The sequence below is a fragment of the Brachyhypopomus gauderio genome, chromosome 4 (genome assembly GCF_052324685.1).
Source record: "Brachyhypopomus gauderio isolate BG-103 chromosome 4, BGAUD_0.2, whole genome shotgun sequence".
In the NCBI taxonomy this organism is placed as follows: domain Eukaryota; kingdom Metazoa; phylum Chordata; class Actinopteri; order Gymnotiformes; family Hypopomidae; genus Brachyhypopomus; species Brachyhypopomus gauderio.
In genome coordinates, this window is record NC_135214.1 from 25717197 (window position 1) to 25740376 (window position 23180).

General features: G+C 45.5%; 2 protein-coding genes across 4 annotated transcripts; one reads left to right on the forward strand and one right to left on the reverse strand.

Moving 5' to 3' along the window:
• Nucleotides 1-48: 48 nt before the first annotated feature.
• On the reverse strand, nt 49-5449 carry rnf34a (ring finger protein 34a). 3 transcript variants are annotated; one of them, XM_077003317.1, is made up of 9 exons: nt 5214-5449; nt 4695-4858; nt 3950-4186; nt 3660-3847; nt 3379-3565; nt 2591-2647; nt 2121-2310; nt 1981-2010; nt 49-1676 (listed from the first exon to the last, which is right to left on the reverse strand). In XM_077003317.1, exons 3-9 carry the CDS (start codon nt 4169-4171, stop codon nt 1495-1497), a joined length of 1056 nt encoding a protein of 351 aa, XP_076859432.1. In that variant the 5' UTR covers nt 4172-4186; nt 4695-4858; nt 5214-5449; the 3' UTR covers nt 49-1494. The 3 variants fall into 3 exon arrangements, with proteins under 3 accessions (XP_076859432.1, XP_076859431.1, XP_076859433.1); XM_077003316.1 differs by lacking the exon at nt 4695-4858; XM_077003318.1 differs by lacking the exon at nt 4695-4858 and having other exon boundaries at nt 3974-4186; nt 5214-5446.
• A 6887-nt stretch (nt 5450-12336) lies between these two features.
• On the forward strand, nt 12337-23047 carry anapc5 (anaphase promoting complex subunit 5). The gene is made up of 17 exons (XM_077003319.1): nt 12337-12775; nt 12854-12933; nt 13013-13116; nt 13251-13479; nt 13568-13628; nt 13712-13813; nt 14175-14365; nt 16203-16284; nt 16661-16753; nt 16934-17115; nt 17437-17572; nt 17701-17775; nt 17867-17988; nt 18133-18240; nt 18437-18584; nt 21820-21982; nt 22733-23047. The coding sequence occupies exons 1-17, from the start codon at nt 12575-12577 to the stop codon at nt 22942-22944; spliced, it is 2289 nt and encodes a 762-aa protein (XP_076859434.1). The 5' UTR covers nt 12337-12574; the 3' UTR covers nt 22945-23047.
• The last annotated feature ends 133 nt before the right edge of the window (nt 23048-23180 follow it).

Genomic DNA, 23180 nt, shown 5'->3' on the forward strand with positions numbered 1-23180 from the left:
TGATCCTGGAGAGAATGGTATGAACAAACAAACCTGTAACTGAACCAGATGTTTATATCGTCTTTATTTTATCATAGGGCTGAGTAAAAACCTGCATATACACACTGATAATTCATTCGTTATTAAAGGAAATCTTGTATTTATCTTGTATTTATCCAAAAATATTCTGATCATTTACACAGTACTAAAGTAAAATAGAAAGATAAAGAAACACACACACACACAGAGCTGGACTGGTATTGCTGTGGTAGTCCCAGAAGGGCACTGACATAGCAGTGCTGGAATTGGAGAAGTGGTAGTTTGGGGGGAGTAGAGGGGTTGTGGGAAGCTGGTCTTCACCCCCAGTTCTGCTCTGCTACACCTAACCACTCCTACAGGGCCAGTCCACAGAGAGGAGTCACACCTGTTAGATGATGGAGCCGGGCCCAGCATCTCCAGGGCTGAAGTGGGCTTCAGGGATCTCCCAGACCCACGGAGGGAAGAAAGGGCTCACACAGCAGTGTGCATCAGTGACTGTGAGCCTCACACATCACACCAGCCCACCATGTGTAGCCCAGCAAAACACACACTACTTACCCAACAGCTCACACTTGCACCGAGCTTCTGTTATTCAGCTCTGCTCTCATCTGTGACTTTATGTATGATTTAAAGAGTTCACTTTCTAATATGAAGCAGATTATATGACAACATAAGGAAGTCCATGGAACAGCTGTAGACGTCACTTATTAGTGGATATCAGAATCACCCCTGTGCATTAAAGAAAGTGAGTGTCCCACACTAGCGTTTTTGTTTTATACAAACGTTAACACACACACACACACACACACTCAAGGCAAGTTACAGGGCAGCCAATATGCTTTCTCCCTTAAAAGAATAGCAGTGCGTTGTAATCATGGAGTTAGTTATTAGATATGTTATTACCACGGCGCTCGGAGAGCCTGACGTGCAGGACTAGTCCTGTTTAAACAGTCCTGCCTATACAACACAGCACAGCAGTCAAGATTCCCTTTAAAGTACAGAATGTCAGGGGCTATTGGGCAAATGGACAAGAGGACTTCTGCCTGCTGGCATCACTGATGGTGCTAACAGAAGCACACAGTGTGTGTAGTAGAACTCCCTCACGCAGGGCAGGGAAACACTGAGGTAAAAGTACATGACAGTCATCATGAGATAGGAGGTATGACCATGAAAGGGTCTGATAGTGGTGTGGGGAATGAGGTTGGTGCAGTGGTGTGGTTGGTGCAGTGGTGTGGGTGTGGTTAGGGTCTGGTCCACTGCCATGGCTGTTTGCATAAGGTGTTCAGGCACAAGCTGAGTGTTTCTGAAATGCGCTGCACTTGAGCTCAAATGTCAAATTTTCTTGAGCTCTTCCCTGTTAAGACCTGAATCTGAAGAAGGCAAAGTATTTCCCTTTACATTTCCACAGCATGGCTCTGCATGTGGATCTCTGTAGTTCTGGCATCACCATCAGCACCTGAAGACTTGCGCGGCTCGTCAGGACCTGAAGACGTGCACGGCTCGGATCACGTACTGCCTGCAGACGGGACACTCGCTCATCCTCTTCCCACACTTGGTGCAAGAGACCATGTGACCACATTCCAGCAGCACACAGTCAATGACGGCATCCATGCAGATTCGACACAGGTGGTCATCACTGGAAGACTGAGCCCCACCCTCTGGAGACAGACAGAAGAAAGAGGAATGGACCAATGAGACAGAGGTCATTAATTAAAGAAAGAAAACCAAATCACAAAGACATAACTGAGAAACTTATCAGATACTTATCGTGCTGTGTGCAGCAGTGTGTGTGGTGTGTTCCTGGATCGAACAGTGTGTGTGGTGTGTTTGTGGGTCTAACACAGTATGTGTGGTGTGTGTGTGGATCTAACAGTGTGTGTGGTGTGTTTGTGGGTCTAACACAATATGTGTGGTGTGTTTGTGGGTCTAACATAGTGTGTGTGGTGTGTTCGTGGGTCTTACCTGCACTGCTGACTCCACTCACATTCTCCACTGGAAGGAAGACATGAAATTACAACAGAACAAAAGCTTCACAATCAAACTGTAGTTTCTACAATGATCTTCACCAACACTGTGTGTTGCTGTTGGTCCAACACACTCACTGGACTTGCGATTCCCTTCGTTGTCCTGGTACAACCTCTGCACTCTCTCCACCAGCTCCCATTTCTCACAGCAGCCAGAGAAGCTGACAAAGTTCCTGGCCAGAATCTCCTTCAGCTGTCTGACTGTGAGCTGCTCCACGTCCTCCAAGGAAGACAGGTCTGAGAGGGACGCTCGAGCCCTCCGCCTGCCCTGAGAAACACAGGTCCCCTACACAGGTCACCTACAGAGGGTCCATTACACAGGTCACCTACAGAGGTTACCTACACAGGTCACCTACAGAGGGTCCCCTACACAGATCACCTATAGAGGGTCCATTACACAGGTCACTTAGACTCCTGTGAAATGTGAACATGAGCTGCATGCGAGCTGTGTGTGAGATGTGGGTGAGATGTGTGTGTGAGATGCCTTAATTGTGTGGTGCTGAGTGACTCTGGTAGGCGTGTTGCCATTTGCACTCCCTCCAACTCACCTGTGGGGGGAGCTCTGCTTGCTCCAGGTTAAAGAGGGGAGTTGAGTCACCAACATCCTATAAGTTAAACACACACACTCACATAACTCTGGTTTTAAACGGGTACATTTAGACACACTAAATGTAAAAATCACCCAATCAGGGGTCCTGGTCACTCATAGACAAGACTTGATCAACCCCACTCAACCTGTGGGCGTGGCCTACATTACAACAAATGCTCATGTCCTGTCCACTGGCATACTACACTCTACAGGTGCCAGTCTCCGCCCACCTGCCATCATACTACACTCTATAGAGTCTCCACCCACCCACCCACAGTCAGTACTCAGTCGAGCTAACACTGCTGCAGTCACTGTCATGCAGCCATTGAACTACGCGTGGGGGACGTGTTCAGGAGGGTCGGTCAGTGGACATTTGATAGCTCATATAAACAAATGAACCAAATGAAACAGCAGAAAAGAGGTATAGAATACAAGGTTTCATACAAATAACACCAATTTAATAAAAACACCATCTGAAAGCTCACAGAAAGAGGTGAACATAACTATTACATGATTTCATACACTAACAGGGGCAATTTCTTTACCAGACAAGACTACAAACAGGACTACAGACTCTGCACACTGGAACACATTTCCTGCTCTGGTAGGTCATCACAGCGCAATTTCCCAGAACTCAAGAGTGCAGAAAGCACCATTCATGATGGAAATACAATACGCCAACCTGTAGTCTTGCCAATGACAACATATGTGAAAGGTGCAGTCTACTGCAGCCTCTTTTGAACACACCTGATTGGTGAATCCTGAGCTGTCACTCCTACTGATTGGTTCTCCGTGAGACGAGGAGAGACGTGAGGCTGGGTCTGCAGTGGACAAACTATAAAGAGGCCGTGACTGTACAGTAGGCGTGTCTGGATCGTCTTCACTCTCCGCCCCTTGGTGACACAGCACCAGATCAACTAAGTCCTCCTTCTCTCTGAGGAAACCAGACACACGGCATGAGACCTCTGTCGTGAGTATACATGCACGATGGTGTGAGTGGTCGTGAGAGTGCCAGGTGTGTAGGCTACCTGCAGGTGTCCGTGTTGATGTTATGCAGTGTCAGGTATAGGCGCAAGTCTCTGACCCGCAGTCGCATGAGGCGTGGCCTCTGGAAGGCCGTCCCCCCCAGCAGGTGACAGGTGGCGCACCTGCGCAGACTCCCCTGCAGTACGGAGCACAGCGAGCAGAAGCTCTTCTCACAGTCACCACACGTGTGCTGGAAGGAAACCGAGAAGTCAAGAGGACACGTGAAAGGACACGTGCAGAGCAGCCGGACACTTCTGGATGAAAACATAAAGACTGGTAAACTGTCATTTACAGTGATGGATAAAGCTGGTCTTACTCTCCTCCTGAAGACCGAGAAGGCTTGGCCACACGCCTGGCACGGCAGGGTGGAGGTGTTGCTGGTAGGGAAGGTGGAGTATCCAGTTGAAGGAGCGAATCGGAAAGGGCCCGCCCCTCCACCAAACCCCGCCTCCTGGCCTCTCACTGCTCCTGTACCCATGACCTCGTTCAGCAGACCACAGCACGATGCCCACATGCAGGAGGCCCCCACCTACTCTCACACACACACACCAGCACAGACACGCCTGCATGAAGCCCCCACCTACACCAGCACAGACGTGCCCACATGCACAGGCGTGTTTGATGGTACAAACATAAGCATGCATGCCCACATGCATAAATACATGCACATACATGTGTAGCCAAATATGTGCATATAGTAGTATATACTAACTATGTGCATACATATAGTGGTATATACTAAATATGTGCATACGTATAGTATAGTATATACTAAACCACACATTCTAACACACATGCATTAAGAACCACAAACTACAATACTTGGACGGATAAAGTAGACTGCAAGAGTTTACTGTAAATGTGGTAACAGAATCTTGCATTTGCTACATATTAATCTGGATTGTATATTTCAGTATTCGTTAATGATATTGTGTGTCTTCCTGAAAGCTTCACATTCCTGGTTCACACAAGCTGTCCTGCCCTGAAATAGAAACCACTGATCAATCTCATTAAAATGAGACCAGAACCCATCTGACCTGTAAATACTGACGGATGAATGTTCTTTAATTAACATGTGTCAAAGAAGCAGCAAGTTGACCCAATCTTAAAGCGATGTCCAATGGACAACATGCACTTAAGCGTTTAACCAGCCAGCGATCCCATGTTGTCATGTATCGTGATGTAGAGGACGTGATGAGTCCTGGAGAATAAACCACAATTACGACCCAGGAAACAGTCGTGTGTGGCAGCTTTAATCACTCAGCTGTAACTCTACGCTTCTGTACCAAAGCCAGTGATATCTAGTTGGCCGCAAACAACACAAATTACAAGACACTACGTAACTCGTTGACAGTATAAGTTACTGTTTGGTGAAATGGTCATAGAGTTGGCAGAGACAGCTGCCCTGCGATGGGGCAGGTACCATGGCAACATGAGACGTTAGCCACACGGCTAGCAAAACATCAGGATACGTGAAGGCATTAACGTTAGCTAGCGCCACCTCGCTACACGAAAATGTGACCAATATAAAAGAAAACAGAATTTAAAGACAGTACCTTCATAGCAATTCTGGATAACTAGAAGAATAAACCAAAAACATCCAGGCTGAACGTCCCAGGGCAGCGCCGTCCGCCGCCCAGCCGCGCGCTGCCTAGCCCGACAACTTCCGCCTTCACCTCCGCCGCTACGCAGCAGGGCTGAAGTCACCACGGGCCCTCAGCCAATCACAGCTGAAGTCACCACGGGCCCTCAGCGAATCACAGCTGAAGTCATCACGGGCCCTCAGCCATCACCCGCCAAACGGTCGAGGGGGGTGGGGGGGGGGGGGGGGGGTCGCTGCTTTGGGACGCCGTTTGGGTCAATACTATGGAAGACCGTTTGGGGCAATACGCCTAGAATGACGGCCGTGGTAACACATCGAATTTGTACGTCTTAAGATGTCCAAAAGTGCCGTGTTAACACGTAACTTTTGGACGTCTTAAGACGCTTAGATGTTTATGTAGTGAAGACTAAACTTGAAAGTTAGAGCTGGTCACTGGTCTACCCTCTTTTGCTATATTCAACCCCGGTGTGTCGGCCAGAACACCACTTGTATGGCGTTATTTCTCTGCCAATAGTCGAGAGCACATTTTTTAAGTGCGAGAGCGTGATTCACGCAGCTCGCACGGATTTTCTTTGTTCTCGCGCAAAATATTAATGTGCTCTCTCATATTTACTCTGCTCTCGCTCAGATTCGCTTTGCTCCACTACAGAACCGCTCGCGCGCGCTCAGATTTATCCTGCGCGCGCTCAGATTTATCCTGCTCTCGCACGAACATGCTCTTCTTCCGTTTACTGGAGCGTGCGCGCGCACTCAAACCCCTCCCGCGCGCTCGCGAATCTTTTTATGCTCTCGCGCTCGGAATTCACAGAAAACAGCCAATCAGAAAGCAGTAACGGATTTTGACCAATGACATTGTTCCTGCTGCTCCGGTACTGCGATTAATTGCTTAAATATACATTATATTTACATTATATCCTGTGTTAGATGACTATAGAAAGGATATGGATTTCTGGTCAATATCCTGTGTAAACAATGTTCTGTGTTTTTTTTACTTGTACAGGTAATAATTATACTCCTTTAACCCTACAGGTCTTGCTTAGACAGCAAGTTTTGGAGGGGTTGTTGAATAAACTGCAGAATGTTGTCAGCAATTCTGCATCTGGTCTTGACCTTGACTATCTCAACTTTATTTGTACACACGAGCTGATTATTATTGATGCCCTGGCAGAACAAATTGATATACCTGAAGTGATAGTGAATGCTCTCCGAGAGCTGTGAACCTTGGTAAGAGGGCAGGTATAAAACGAAGTACCTTCGGTTGAGTTTGAGGCAGTTCAAGGAGTAATGGGGCGTCCTAAATTTAATATCACAAGGCAAAGGCTTAAGTCCTTGCTGGGACATCCAGCTGCCTGTCTCATGCATAGCAAAATTACTAGTTAGTGAGAGAACAGTTTTTCGCAAGATGAAGGATTTTAGTTTCTCTGTGTTAGAGTCATTCAGCACAATGAGTAACCTAGGGTTATTATCATATTGACATAATAAGCAAACAGAGCACTTCCGAAATCGGCAATTTCAATGACACAGTGACCAGCAATTTCCGCCCAGATCCATCATAGAGGCCAAATTGCGTTTATACGAACGTTCTTCATTCATGTTGTGACGCTAAACGGGACGTGAAGCGGGACCTAGTGATATCTACACCGGGACACGGCAGAAGAGCGTACATTTACCAGATCGTACATTTACCACTACATTTACCAGATCGTACATTTACCACTACATTTACCAGATCGTACATTTATCACTACATTTACCAGATCGTACATTTCCCAGTGGATTTAATTGGGTGATTAATGGTTTCAATCGTTTTCATATTTTGCGGTAAAACAAAGTTACTGCCGTTCGCTACAGCGCTGAACAATGTCAGATCTAGCCACAAGCTCTTGTGATAAATAGGTAGATAGATTGGCCTATTAAGTTCGCGTTAACCCCGTGTAGTTAACGGTGACATAAAATAAGAAACAAGATTTTTTTCCTAGTGTCTCTGTAGTTGTAACTGGTGAATCCAGGGACGTGTGAGGAAAGGTTGAAGATGAAGTTGTAAACTCTTGTCATTTGATAGTCTACCCTGTGCTTTAGCCCATGTTAGAAGCCTTTTGTGACAAAATAAAAACACGTGAACCTGGTATTTTTTACACTCATTTACGCCGCTGATGTATTTATTAGTTCATTAAGACGTAATGGTTTTGACTGAGCCATCCGGAATGGCGAAAGCGGCTTCTCGCGTTTACAGATCTTGCTCCATCTATTGACAAGACAGGTCAATATTTTTCAGCGCCACATTATCGTGAGAGTAGTCAACAGGGAAGACTCTGTTTCAATGGACTACTCTTCTTACTCGCACCTCTCGAAGTTAAAATCTTTTTTAAAATCTCTGAATCTGACAGTGTCTGAATGTCATGTCTGACATGTATTATTATGTTTAGTATCTCCATGTTCAATGGTTCAATTGTTATTGTTCACTTCTGAATAAAATATGGATAGCACAAGACGCATATGATGTGTGAGTGAACAAAGCTTGTTGTATATAGGGTGGCCACTTTTCAGTACAGTATTGCTTTAATTGCGGTATTTTTACTATTATGGATTTGATTATATATATATATATCTCCCTATAGTGTCAACCCCCCCCCGGCAACAGTCACTGTACCAGCACCCCCCCCTGGTCTTCTCACCTTTTTAAACCCTGACCCATTTTCATGTCTGAGTAGTATACAGTAGTATAATCAGTAGAATAATCAGCTCAGCAAGTTGTGATAGTCAAGGTCAAGACCAGATGCAGAATTGCTGACAACATTCTGCAGTTTATTCAACAACCCCTCCAAAACTTGCTGTCTAAGCAAGACCTGTAGGGTTAAAGGAGTATAATTATTACCTGTACAAGTAAAAAAAAACACAGAACATTGTTTACACAGGATATTGACCAGAAATCCATATCCTTTCTATAGTCATCTAACACAGGATATAATGTAAATATAATGTATTCACGCTATTTTCCTGACAACACTGGGCGGGGCCATATTGGTTGACTTTGTGTTCGAACTTCCGGTGCTACGTATACGCTGATACCGATTACAAGCAAAACGACAACAAACACAATATGACTAGCATAATATGTTCAGTTAGAGCAGAGGTGGCCAAGTGTAGGGGGGGGGAGTGTAAATTATTAGCGGGGCGGATGTAAAATGGACACAAATTAAGTATTAAGTAAAAAAAAAAACAAGCACAAACTTTGATATAAACATATGGCGTGATATGCTTCAGGACTTTGTCACGTTTGGAGCACACTACGAGCTTTGTTATGTACGCAACTGTTGTTTTCTATGTGAAAAGTGTATAAACTCCGTTATTAACACTCGTTACAACGCCACTGACCTGCGCTCATCTTTAGGAAGAAGAGAACAGACAGTGTCAGTAGTTTTGAAGCTCCCTCAGTCGTCTGCGGTGCCTTTGCTGCACCTCGTATGTGGTTTATTCCAAAACGTGTGACAGAAGCGTCTCACCAACGAGACTCAAAGTACAATCACAACAGCACAGACACTTCATGCCACTAGTCTCCCGTTTTCCACTACGCCGGTTTTAAAAGTGTTAGCGGCTCGCTGCTTGTAAACACACCGCGCACCACGAAGGTGTAGCAGTGTGTCTCCCTCAGAGCTGATGAGGTAACCGGGCTTCCAAAGAAGAGGACCTGCGTATAAGGCTGAAGGCGCTAAATTTAAAATATCCACCCAAACGTCCATACATCTGCTCTTATCATTTTGTGGAGGGGAAACCAACACCAGATCACCCTTATGCCGAGACATGGCTCGGTTATGAAGCTCCGATGAAGCAAACGTGTAGGGTGCTTGTGATCAGATAAGTAACTATTTTATAATCAGTGGCCACATCTTTTCCTTGCATTCATTTTGTAATTTTAGGAAGTAAAGAAGTAAATAGACAAGAATGCCTATTTTATGAAAAAAATCATTAAAATGTAGTAGTGTATACTAATGCAAAAATAGCTGACCGGAAGTTCTAACACAAAGGCGGAAGAAACATACACTTGAAAGTGGGCGTGGCGAAATACGGTGAATATTTAAGCAATTAATCGCAGTACCGGAGCAGCAGGAACAATGTCATTGGTCAAAATCCGTTACTGCTTTCTGATTGGCTGTTTTCTGTGAATTCCGAGCGCGAGAGCATAAAAAGATTCGCGAGCGCGCGGGAGGGGTTTGAGTACGCACGCACGCTCCAGTAAACGGAAGAAGAGCATGTTCGTGCGAAAGCAGGATAAATCTGAGCGTGCGCAGGATAAATCTGAGCGCACGCGAGCGGTTCTGTAGTGGAGCAAAGCGAATCTGAGCGAGAGCAGAGTAAATATGAGAGAGCACATTAATATTTTGCGCGAGAACAAAGAAAATCCGTGCGAGCTGCGTGAATCACGCTCTCGCACTTAAAAAATGTGCTCTCGACTATTGGCAGAGAAATAACGCCATACAATTGAGGCCAGAATGCATTCAACTCTTTATTCTTCAGTTCAAGGCAGGGATATGAATGTGAGGTGTGTGTTCCAGGATGGCTGTGTATAGTGCAAATCTGTTTATGTGTAGGTGTGTGTGGTTCTGAAAATACAAATACAGATATGAGATGTATAATCTCCAATTACAGATAACAAGCACAAATAGAATAAACAGTACAACTGGTGCCTTTGCACCCTCTGGTGGCGAATATATGCAATTGTCTTAATGACTTATTAATGCTGTACAACGAAATATGTAACTACTCATAACAGCGAAATAGTATGCTATGCAAATAGTTATAAGGTAACAAACACACAAACGTAAGGGTCGGACATAACACACATTGTAAAGAAACAAGTCATCGTAACTGAACTAACTTAATAATCACGTGCTAACCGCTAATAAGTTAGCTAAACCCGTGCGGTGAACTCAAAGCGCCGTGAACACACGAACGCAAACGTGATCATATTACATTACAACTACTATTACATTACATCCTCCGCCATCCAGAATAACAATAAACTTACTTTAAGTCATGTACGCACGAACGATGCACTATATACAATCAAATTCCCTTGACGAACATCGCATGACGGGCTCCCCACAAAGACCAACTGAAACTAACTCGTCAACTGCCAGAGTGATGATGTCACGTCCAGCCAGCTAAAACGGTTACGCTCCTGTAGGGCCTTTTGTACAGTTTAGGACTTCCATACTATTGGTGGCCACTAATATATCCACCCCTTGTTGATGTAGGGGTTACGTTTTAGTCTCTACGCTCTACGTTGTGGTGACATGGCCTCTACGTTGTGGTTACATGTACACGAGTTTTATCATCAGATGATCAGCAACTTGATAATGTACAGCCTGTTATAACTAGGTATGCTATCAATGAGTACAGTGTACAAAAGTTATTTGATATACTCTGGTTTCTTCACCTAAATGTAGTTGTGGCTTCGTGATATTTTAAAGTGAATTGTATTTCATTCTGAACCGAGTTCATCAACATATTTGTAGTAGAAAGTAGAGAACACGAGTCATGTTTCGACAGTGAATTTATATCACTTTTTATTATGTGACTAACACAGGGGTCGGCAACCTATGGCACGCGTGCCACCGTTGGCACGCTGAGGCATAATCACTGGCACGCGACACGCTGCACCAGCATCAGCAAAATAAATAAATAAATAAAAAATCTCAGACAGAGAGCACAATCCTCCAATCGAAATCGCTCCTCAATGCTCTGCTCGGTGGAGGCGTTTATACTTGGCGATTGATCGCGATATAATACTTAATTTGTAATTACTTAATAATTTCCGCTAACAATTTACACTCGCGTCACCCCCCCATCCGTCAACAATTTAAACTCGCTACATTTTATTTGTTGATAGTGGCTAGTGGCACACTCATTGACTAGACATGTTAAAGTTGCCGACTCCTGCTCTAACAGATTGGAGACTATGGCCTCGAGCATTCGCTGGGCCAGTGGGCGACTGGTTGAAGCCTGCTAATGAAATGCTTGGGCTCATCAGTGAATTAATTCAGGAAGCTAGCAATCAACAACAACCTAGTGTTAAGATGTACAAATTTGACGGGTTAACACGTCATTCTAGGCGTTTTGACCCAAACGGCGTACCATACCTCGCCGTAGATTGCGCGAGCAGAAACATGGCCGACATCAGCGTTTCTATTGTTGTGAGAAGTCGTTTTTAGCATGATCACTTTACTGTAAAAAACGTATGTGTTGCACTACAACAAAATCGTGTAAAAAACATGAAAAAAAACTTGTGGCATATGGTTTTATATTAGCCAAAAATATTGTATTCGAATTCATCACATTGGCAATACAAATACTGTATATAAAGTTACTGGAATTAAAGTGAGAATAAACTAAAATGTTTAAATAAATAATAGCAGTATAGGGAGATGTGTGTCTGGTTAGTGCTGATTGATGATTTGAGTAACTAGTAGTTCTCGAAGGTGTCGACCAAATGTTATCTTGTTAAGTCTTTTTGCAGGTGTACCTTAACACAGAATTGTTAAATATTTTACATTTTAACAAGTGTGTGTGTGTGTGTGTGTATATATATATATATATATATATATATATATATATATATATATATATATATATATATATATATATATATATATATATATTGTATAATATATTAATATAACCATATGCCACAAGTTTTTTTTTCATGTTTTTTACACGATTTTGTTTTACAAACCATTGAACTGAATGTGTATTTTGTTAAATAAAATGCTTTGTACTATTTCACGATCCTAAAATGTTATATTTTTTGCTACGTGGGAGGGGATCAAGAATTTTATTATATTATGGATAACGGACCCGCGCTGCTCAAATCCAGCACTGAGAAGCGGGTAGACTGATGACGTACGGTGCCAAATTTCAGAAAAATAGGTCGGTAGATAGATCAACTGTAATATAATAATGGATGTGGCTTTAACATTTAACTTTTTTCTGTTTCAGAATTTTTGCTGTCTAACTATGAACTCCTATAATAATTCTGCGTGCGAACCGAATCTATTTTTCTGCACGTCACGCCGGAAGTGGCGGTAAAGCGGAAGTGGAAGTTGGGCAGAGCCGGACAGCCGCGGCGAAAGCGCCATCCTTGAGTTCGTTAAGAGTTAGAATAGCGCTCCTGTATTAGTACACGCTGGAGTTGTTCACTGTTATTAGTTTGAAGTTATGGACGTACAGCGAAATAGTTAAGCATTACTAGGTAGGCGGTTGGCTTGTTTGGCTAGCGTTAATTCGGGTCGTAAACCCGATGTTAACTCGTTCATCATGGCGAGTGTGCACGAGAGCCTGTACTTCAACCCCATGATCACCAACGGAGTGGTGCAGGCCAACATCTTCGGCATCAAGGACTGGGTCACTCCCTATAAAATCGCAGTTTTAGCGTTATTGTACGAAATGTCAACAACAAAACCAATGGCGCTTCTGGACAGGAGGCGTCTGAACAAGCTGATCTTGCCCCTGCAGCAGGTCTGTACCCTCACCTCTGTGTTTGGTACATTCACACATACCGACGCACGATAAACGAGCATGTCTTGCGTTCCCCAGGGTCCAGATCTGACGTTCGAGCAGTTCCTGAGGACGGTGGCGGAGTGTTGCGCTCCCGTCGTCAACGCCGTTAAACTCCGGTTGGTTCACGTGTAGCTCGTGCGCGTTTGCTGTTGCTCGAGCTGCTTGTCACGCGCGCCGCTCTCCCGTCTCCTTCAGGTTGTTCCTCATGGCTGGCCGTGAGCTGCAGGACATGGACCACTTCTTCGCCGTTCTGCCAAATGCGTTTAGTGACTCTGAAGCGTACAAGACCAGCGTCGTTGGCAAGTTAACACTACCAAAATGTGACCTCATACAAACTCAGAGGTGGAGAGGAAGTCGTAGAGGCCCGAGTGTTTATGTCCACAGCGGGGTGGTCTGGGTGGTGTCTGAGATGTGTGGGATCTCTTGTCCACAGGTCTATACATGAGGCAGATGCTCCTCGCCTATAACAAGCTGTCCTTCAGTCAGGTCTACAAGCTCTACAAAACCCTACAGCAGTACTGTCGCCGGGGCCAACGACCCCCACGTGACCTCTCCACCCTGGCTACCGAGGACATGGAGCTGACCAGCATCGATGACCCTGCTGCCGACCCCATGGATGGGGAGGAGGTGGACGCGGGGTCGCTGCACCAGTCCGACCTTCAGTGGGTGACCTGACTTGACCTCTGTCTGGGTTTTTGGGCAGGGCGTGGTGGTGCTGAATAAGTCAGTGTGCTTCTCTCCCCTCCATAGGTGTGATGAGGCTCGCGGTCCTCTCTCTCAGAAACAGGCCGAATACTTCCTCGCTCGACAGGTGTGTTCTCACTGTGTGTGTGTGGATCCATTAAGTTCTGAATGGCACGTCAGCTACTGGAGCTGTGGCTGTGGTTCTTGCAGGCGTATCTGCTGAAGAACGATGAGAACAAAGCCATGAAGCCTGCTGAGCTCCAGGAGGACCTCAACAGCATCCTCACCTTCAACCCCGACTTTGCCGAGGCTGTAAGTGCAGCATCAGAACCTCCCGCAGCTCATCATGATCACTCTCACACACAGTCTTTCTGTCTCACTCTCACACACTCTGCCTCTCTCACACTTTGTACATCAGTCAATCCTTAATTTAAACAAAGAACTTAATCTATAACTTTAAAAGGTGTTAAAATATGAGTAAATGGTGTACGTACTGTACAATGTTTGTGTCCTATGTGTTGCTTATGTGTTAATGGAGCTACTGTTTGTATGAAAGACAAATTTCAGATCTGATAATAAAGTATTATCATCATCATCATCATCACTCTCACACACAGTGAGTGTCTCTTTTCTTTAAACATATCTTCCCCCCTCCCTCTGTCTGTCTGTGTAGCACTATCTTAGTTATCTGAACAGTGTTCGGGTGCAGGACCTCTACATCTCCACCCACAGCCTGCTGCATTACTTCGACCGCCTCATCCTGTCTGGGGCTGAAGGGAAGAGTAACGGGGACGAGGGTTATGGACGCAGCCTCCGTTACGCCGTGCTCAATCTGGCAACCCTGCACTGCCGCTTCGGACACTAGTGAGCACTCCATGCTTCTCTCAGGCCGCCCCCTGGTGGTGGATAGGCTGAACTGTGTGTGATGTACAGCAGTTGTGTAGGGTTGCAGCGGAGAAACTGACCCACGCATGCGCAACTCCGCTCCTGTTCAGCTACTCAGCACACAGTGGTGAGAATGGCAGAACGTGCTTCAGACTTAACAAATTTTTTTACAAAAAAAAGGCTAAACTAAAATCAGCTGCGAAAATGACATAATCACGGTGGCTCCACCCGTGCGCGAGGGCCTCGCGCGCTGTCGATTAGTGAGGTCGTGCACCTCTCGAATTTTGTAACTTCGCGCGCGCCGCGTCTCAGCGCAATGAACCAAGTCATGTTTGCAGGGTTCATACACCTTTATAATGTGGAAGCACTTGTACGTCACTTTCAAGGTCTATTTCTATATTTCCCAGCACGTTAAACTTAATTAAGTGAAATATTTATACATATACTCGTAATTATTCGAAATAATTCGCTTTTTCATCACATTATTTAATGGTTGTTTATTTCCAAAACGCCCAATCTTAACGTCTTCACGTTCTCTCATGTTTCGTCCTGGAATTACAATTTGTTAACGTAATACAGGCGAACTGTTCAGTCAGACAGCTATTTGTTGTGAAACCAAGTAGTTACAATTTCTTTAGCCTAAATTGCTTTTCAAACCTGAAACACAAAGCAACATTAAAATTCGTCAGGTAACTGTTCCTTCCCCTGTTTTTGAGGGGTGTTTTTTTATACTACCACACAGGGTTGCAATTACTTACTTTCTGAGGTGTATGCAAACATACTATTGACGTCCCCCGCACTCCACCCCCCACCAACTCGGGAAATAATTTTCTGGCATCAATTTGGCGCCCCCTCTAGTGCAGGGCCCCTATGCATCACATACGCTGCATACCCCCTTTTTGCGCCACTGCTACCACATATTGTTATGGGGAACACTGCAAAGAACGTGACGCGGCGGAGGTTCGCACGAGGTGTGCGGAGTCGCGCTCTACGGTCACTAGTGAAAGTATAAACGTAGCTTTCTAAGGTCATTGCTTTCACTGGATGTGAAAGACGCCATTAATTTACATGCGTTCATTTTCAAATTCTGACGTGTCTGTTTTTCATATGTTAAAACCAGACACAATGTGAAAGCCTTAATATAGAAATCTCTATTGTGAGGATCATGTCAGAAATAAATCCTCTCTTTTGCAGTATCTGGTTATACTTTGCAGTAAAACTGACCTTTACAACAGCTGTTGATCAGACACTCACCCAGGCTCAGTTTATTAGATATTAAATAATTTAAACTTAAATAATTGTACTGAAATCCATGATTTAGGTTTCTCTAATTTTGCAGTATTTATATAAACACGTGTACAGCTTATTTTTTTAAAGGAGAAATTTTGTATACAATAGTTCCAGGTTTCTACAATAAATAGTTAATTGAACAAAAAAAAACTTTTATTGTAATTTCTTTAAGGGTCAGTATATATTTTAATAATATATGTAACAAACTGATACCGTGATACCGCGGTATTTTCTGAGACGGTTATCATACCGTGAAAATCTCATACCGTTGCAACCCTAGTGTTGTGTAACTGTTGTCTAGTATATGTATTATCTGGATCTCTTATGGAGTAGAGACCTGTGTGTGTGTGTGTGTGTGTGTGTGTGTGTGTGTGTGTGTGTGTGTGTGTGTGTGTAGTAGTAGTAGTAGTAGTCATGTAATGTGTGACTATATTGTAGTTGTGTAACTTTGTGTTGTGGTTGTGTAATGGGAAACGGTTGTAGTTTGACTGTGCATTATAATTGTGTAATTGTGTGTGTGTGGTAGTGAGCAGGCGGATCTGGCTCTGCAGGAGGCCATTCGCATCGCACAAGAGGCCAATGACCATGTGTGCCTGCAGCACTGCCTGGTACTACACACACACAAAACACCCACCCCTACATGTACCTCAGCCACACACACACACACACACACACACACACACACACACACACACACAAAATACCCACCCCTACATGTACCTCAGCTACGCACACACACACACACACACACACAACACCCACCCCTACATGTACCTCAGCTACACACACACACACACACCCCTATATACCTCCGCTACACACAAAACACACACCCCTACATGTACCTCAGCTACACACACCCACACCTGTATATACCCCAGATCAACACAACTCCTCCCTCTGCTTCTGTTTGGTCTTCAGTATATTTGTTGGCATATTTTACAACTCTACCCCCCCCTCCTCTCTCTCTCTCTCTCTCTCTAGAGCTGGTTATACACACTGGAACAGATGAAGGGCTTTGACAGTGTGGGTCTGACTGAACAATCTGTTAAAATGGCGGCCCACTTCTGTTTACCTGTGAGTTTGTGTAATGAACTTGAACAGCTCTGCCATTGTTTCCAGAATTTATGTGGAAATGCAGTTTTCCATAGAGTGGCTTTCCATAGCGGTCCCAGCTGAGAAGATCATACGAGATCGGAATTGAACCACTGAGTCACCAGAAGGGAATGAGTCTGTTCTCTGTTCGGTCCTGTGCAGTATCTGGCGTCTCTGGGCATACAGTCTCTAGTCCAGCAGGGGGCGACGCAGGGCATTCCAGCAAACCGGCTTTTGGATGCACTACGAGGGACGGACATCGTGCACTGGAAGCAGAGCCTGTCTGAGCTCATAGAGATCAGCCTGGCACAGTCCGCCTCTATATGGAGGATGTACGGCAAGAGGTGAGACCATCCCAGCGGGACACTAGAGGGGGGAGCAACATCCCGGCGGGACACTAGAGGGGGGAGCAACATCCCAGCGGGACACTAGAGGGGGGGAGCAACATCCCGGCGGGACACTAGAGGGGGGGAGCAACATCCCGGCGGGACACTAGAGGGGGGAGCAACATCCCGGCGGGACACTAGAGGGGGGAGCAACATCCCGGCGGGACACTAGAGGGGGGAGCTCCATCACAGCAAGATCGCTTGACAGCAAGCTCAGGTTTTGTAATTCTATGTGTGTATTTATATATTTATTGTGTGTGTGTGTGTGTGTGTGTGTAGCACTATGGCACAGCAGCAAGCCCAGCTCCTACTGAGCATGCCCAGTCTGGAGTCAGTGAACTTCGGCGTTCAGCAGAACAACACGGAGCCCTTCGCCATCGCTCTGTGCCACCTGGCTGAGCTCCATGCAGAGCAGGTAGAGTGCCCCCTCCCTCCCAGAGCACATGGTACAGTCCCCTCCCTCTCAGAGCACATGGTACAGTCCCCTCAACCACAGCAGAGTGTGAAGTGCTTGTTACTGAAGTGCACGTTGTCCCTCCTCAGGGCCTGTATGGTGCGGCTGGTGACATCATCAAGCACCTGAAGCAGCAGTTTCCGCCCCACACTCAGCATTCCAAGGTGCCTCTGACCACCCTGAGCCTCCCCAGACCAGAAGAGCTGAGATCAGATCAGGGGTCACTCACGGGCCTCGTCTTTTCTGTGTCTACAGCTCTGGATGCTGTGTGACCTGAAGATCCAGTTTGAAAAGGCTATGAATGCTGGGAAATACCACCTGGCAGAGCCCCACGTCACTGCCATCTGCGCTCTGAACAGCATGGAGGGGCTGTACAGGTGTGCCTCAACTCACCTGAGCACACACACCACACAGATAAGAACACACCTGTTCTAACGGCCTGTGTGTGTGTGTGTGTGTGTGTGTGTGTGTGTGTGTGTGTGTGTGTGTGTGTGTGTGTGTGTGTGTGCGCGCGCGCGCAGGAAGGCTCAGCTGCTAAGGGCTCTGAATCAGACGTCAGAGGCTTCCAAGATCCTCCAGCAGGTCCAACAGTTGGGTGTGAAGAACAAGAACACAGAGATGATCATTAGGTGTGTGCGTTTGTGTGCGCACACGTACAAGTGTGTATGTGATGTGCTGACAGATTTCTGTTCTTTTATGTTGTTACTTGTTACTGAGCCACTACTGCCACGTCTTTTACCTCTGTGTGTGTGTGTGTGTGTGTGTGTGTGTGTGTGTGTGTGTGTGTGTGTGTGTGTGTGTGTGTGTGTGTGTGTGTGTATACAGGGTGATGTTGGCCACTGCAGAGCTCCACTGGGACTCGGGTGGTTTTGCTACTGCTCTCCCTCTGCTGCTGCAGGCGATGACACTCGCACGACACCATAACCTACAGAGTCTGCAGTCCCACACTGTCCTGCACCTGGCCTTTACCCAGGTACACACACACACACACACACACACACACACACACACACACACACACACACACACACACACACACACAGCCTTTACCCAGGTACACACACACACACACACACACACACACACACACACACACAGCCTTTACCCAGGTACACACACACACACACACACACACAGCCTTTACCCAGGTACACACACACACACACAGCCTTTACCCAGGTACACACACACACACACACACACACACACACACAGCCTTTACCTAGGTACACACACACACACACACACACACACACACACACACACACACACACACACACACACACACAGCCTTTACCCAGGTACACACACACACACACACACACACACACACACACACACACACACACACACACAGCCTTTACCCAGGTACACACACACACACACACACACAGCCTTTACCCAGGTACACACACACACACCACACACACACACACACACACACAGCCTTTACCCAGGTACACACACACACACACACACACACACACACACACACACCACACACACACACAGCCTTTACCCAGGTACACACACACACACACACACACACACACACACACAGCCTTTACCCAGGTACACACACACACACACACACACACACCACACACACACACACACACACACACACAGCCTTTACCCAGGTACACACACACACACACACACAGCCTTTACCCAGGTACACACACACACACACACACACACACAGCCTTTACCCAGGTACACACACACACACACACACACACACAGCCTTTACCCAGGTACACACACACACACACACACACACACACAGCCTTTACCCAGGTACACACACACACACACACACACACACACACACACAGCCTTTACCCAGGTACACACACACACACACACACACACACACACACACACACACCACACACACACACACACACAGCCTTTACCCAGGTACACACACACACACACACACACAGCCTTTACCCAGGTACACACACACACACACACACCACACACACACACACACACACACACAGCCTTTACCCAGGTACACACACACACACACACAGCCTTTACCCAGGTACACACACACACACACAGCCTTTACCCAGGTACACACACACACACACACACACACACACACACAGCCTTTACCCAGGTACACACACACACACACACACACACAGCCTTTACCCAGGTACACACACACACACACACACACACACACAGCCTTTACCCAGGTACACACACACACACACACACACACACACACACACAGCCTTTACCCAGGTACACACACACACACACACACACACACACACACACACACAGCCTTTACCCAGGTACACACACACACACACACACACACACACACACACACACACACAGCCTTTACCCAGGTACACACACACACACACACACACAGCCTTTACCCAGGTACACACACACACACACACACACACACACACACACACACACAGCCTTTACCCAGGTACACACACACACACACACAGCCTTTACCAAGGTACACACACACACACACACACACAGCCTTTACCCAGGTACACACACACACACACACACAGCCTTTATAATAATAATAATAATCTTTATTTGTATAGCACCTTTCATACATACATGTAACTCAAAGTGCTTTACAGTATAAATAAAAGAAACATTAAAAGGAGATAAGACAAAGACAAAAAGACAGAAGAAAATGTTAAAAGAAATTAAAGATAAAAATATTAAAATAACATAAAAAGTAAAAAGTGAAGTAAGTAAGATAATAAAAAGTAAAGTAAATAAGATAAGAAACTCTATCTTAATAGTTTTAACTAAAAGCGGATCTAAACAGGAATGTTTTGAGACTGCTCTTAAAACTATGCAGGGATGAAATGCCTCTGAGCTCACCCAGGTACACACACACACACACAGCCTTTACCCAGGTACACACACACACACACACACACACACACACACACACAGCCTTTACCCAGGTACACACACACACACACACACACACACACACGTAGAAAAGTTACCTCCCTCCTACCTGGCTGGATTATACTTTCGCGAGTGACCGTAGCGTGTGACTCTGCACAAGAGTGCTGGAATTTAGGCTAAAGTACTTGAAAATGCTTGAAATTGTAACTACTTCATTTCACAACTGTCTGACTGAACAGTTCTCTTGTATTACAAATACGAGCCTCTTGTAATTCCAGGGCAAAACATGAGAGAACGTGAAAACGTTAAAATTGGGCGTTTTGAAAATAAACAACCATTAAATAATGTGATAAAGTGAATTATTTTGAATCATTTCGAGTATATGTATAAATATTTAACTGTATTAAGTTTAATGTGCTGGGAAATATTGAATTGGACCTTGAAAGTGACGTACAAGTGCTTGAATTCCACTTTATAAAGGTGTATAAACTCCGCAAACATGAAGCGCGTTGTCGATTCGCGAGGTCGTGCACTTCTTCCATTTAAAATGTGCATTTCTTCCATTTAAAATGTCAACTTTTTTATTTCTAAACCAATTTAACATGGATGGTGTTGTTCTGTTTGTATTTAAAAGCTCTATCCAGTGGTGTGATTTAATTTGCCATTTTTGGACATTACATTTTTTTTTTAACATACCTACTTAGCAGGTAATCTTACAGCTTATGTTTTTGCGATAGTGAATCTGATAAAAACAAGAGAGCTTCATACCTTTTAAAACTCACCAGGATTCACTAAATTTGATTTGATCTTTAAATAATTTTCTGAAAGAGGACTCCCAGATAACTTCGTTATATAAACATTTATGTACATTTATTGCTCAGGTGTTGCATTTTGTTGCTTCATAGATTCTCTCTTCTCTCCTTACACAGGCTGTTTAGATAAATATATTTTATAAATGTGTTTATTGTGTAGAAAAGGCAAAAGAGGCCTTGACCCAACTACATCACATTGTCAGTAATTGCTGGCATTGTCTGTTGCTAGGAAAGATTTTCAGTCAAATGAAAATTTCTTTCTTTAACCCATGACATACACACAGATCCTTTACCCAGATACACGTACACACACAGCCTATACCCAGGTGTACACACACACACACACACACACAGCCTTTACCCAGGTACACAAACAGCCCATAACCAGATGCACCACCCACACCTACATGAGTTCTGTCTACCCTACATTGATGTCCTGCTGTTGTGTGTGTGTGGGTGCGTGTGTGTGTGTGTGAACAGCTGATGCTGGGTGTCCCTGTGCAGGCGCTGACTCTGTTGGAGGGTGTGCTGGAGTCTGTGTTGGCCCATGGCCCTGTGCTGAAGAGGGGACACGCCCTGCTGCTCATGGCCCAGTGCCAGGCCCTGCTGGCTGGGTCTGTCCCAGAGGATCTCCGCCTGGGAGGTAAACAGGCTCACCACCACACACACTTCCACCATGCACCATGCCCACCCCACCAAAACACCTCCACCAGCACCATGCCCACCACCACACACAACTCCAGCATCAACGCCACCACACACACACCTCCACCAGCGCCATGCCCACCAGCACCAGAAACCACCACCACCACCACCACCACCACACCACACACACCACCACTATACCGCAGCTCTTTGAATAGTAAGGATTCTTTATTTACATACCTCTTTATATTCAGATTTCAACATTGGAAAGTGCTTCACACAAGACAGAATAAAAATGCTTTACATTTAAATGCTTTATGAAAACAAATGAATGTGACACAACACTACAAAGCATAAGGTGTAAAATGAAACCAGAGCCCAGAGCAGTGGAGTACGTTAGTGTTGGTCATGTGGGCCGACAGCATGGTGGACCTTCATCCTGGTATTCTCTCTTGCAATCTACTTGGAAGATGGATGATAGTATGTGGCTGTACACATCTCCATGGTAACCATGCTGACCATGCTACAGACCATTAAATAATGTATCTGGCTTCTCTCACACACACACACACACACACACACACAGACTTTACCCAGGCGTGCACACAGTTAATTTAGAGCATTAACTTTGAACACTCAGATTTTGTTCGTGGTTGCACACAAAATGACATTTTCAACCTTGTATAGTCTGTGTTTTTATTTTCACGTGCTGAAGACGTTGGTGTGATGCTCTCCCTTTACCCCCCAGCGGTGGAGATGGCAGTGCAGAACCTCGCAGAAGCCGCAGGGTTCCTCTCTCAGCTCGGCTGCAAGCCCAGGCTGCGCGACGTCTACTACCTGCAGGCTCGTTTATATCACACACTGGGCGACATGCAGCAACGCAACAAATGCGCCCTGCTCTTCCGCCTGTTAAACCAGGAGCTGCCACCAGGGAGCAGCATAGCGGCCACGCTGTTCTGACCTGCCTCGGTGGCCTTGGGCGAACACCCTGGACATCACCTCCTCATACTCCACACACCTGCAACAACCGGACAGTGACAAATATACCTGATTTTCTACTTAACATGAGTCTGTGTTTATTTATGAGTACTTGGAGTTTGCAGAGAAGATCATGTTTTTGATGGGACAGAAAGGTTGTCATTGAGAAGTTTTTAGAGAAACCAAGAGTGGTTAAAGGACCTATGAAGGACCAGTCG

What these genes read in the sequence shown, in the direction of transcription:
- rnf34a (XM_077003316.1), bottom strand. An exon ending in ATCAACACGGACACCTGCAG is followed by an intron (nt 3,566 to 3,659) that starts GTAGCCTACACA and finishes TGGTTTCCTCAG; the next exon opens with AGAGAAGGAGGACTTAGTTG. An exon ending in GCTCAGGATTCACCAATCAG is followed by an intron (nt 2,648 to 3,378) that starts GTGTGTTCAAAA and finishes TTTAACTTATAG; the next exon opens with GATGTTGGTGACTCAACTCC.
- anapc5 (XM_077003319.1), top strand. Translation starts at nt 12,575, where the DNA reads ATGGCGAGTGTGCACGAGAGCCTGTACTTCAACCCCATGATCACCAAC. An exon ending in CTGAGCTCCATGCAGAGCAG is followed by an intron (nt 17,573 to 17,700) that starts GTAGAGTGCCCC and finishes GTCCCTCCTCAG; the next exon opens with GGCCTGTATGGTGCGGCTGG. An exon ending in AACACAGAGATGATCATTAG is followed by an intron (nt 18,241 to 18,436) that starts GTGTGTGCGTTT and finishes GTGTGTATACAG; the next exon opens with GGTGATGTTGGCCACTGCAG.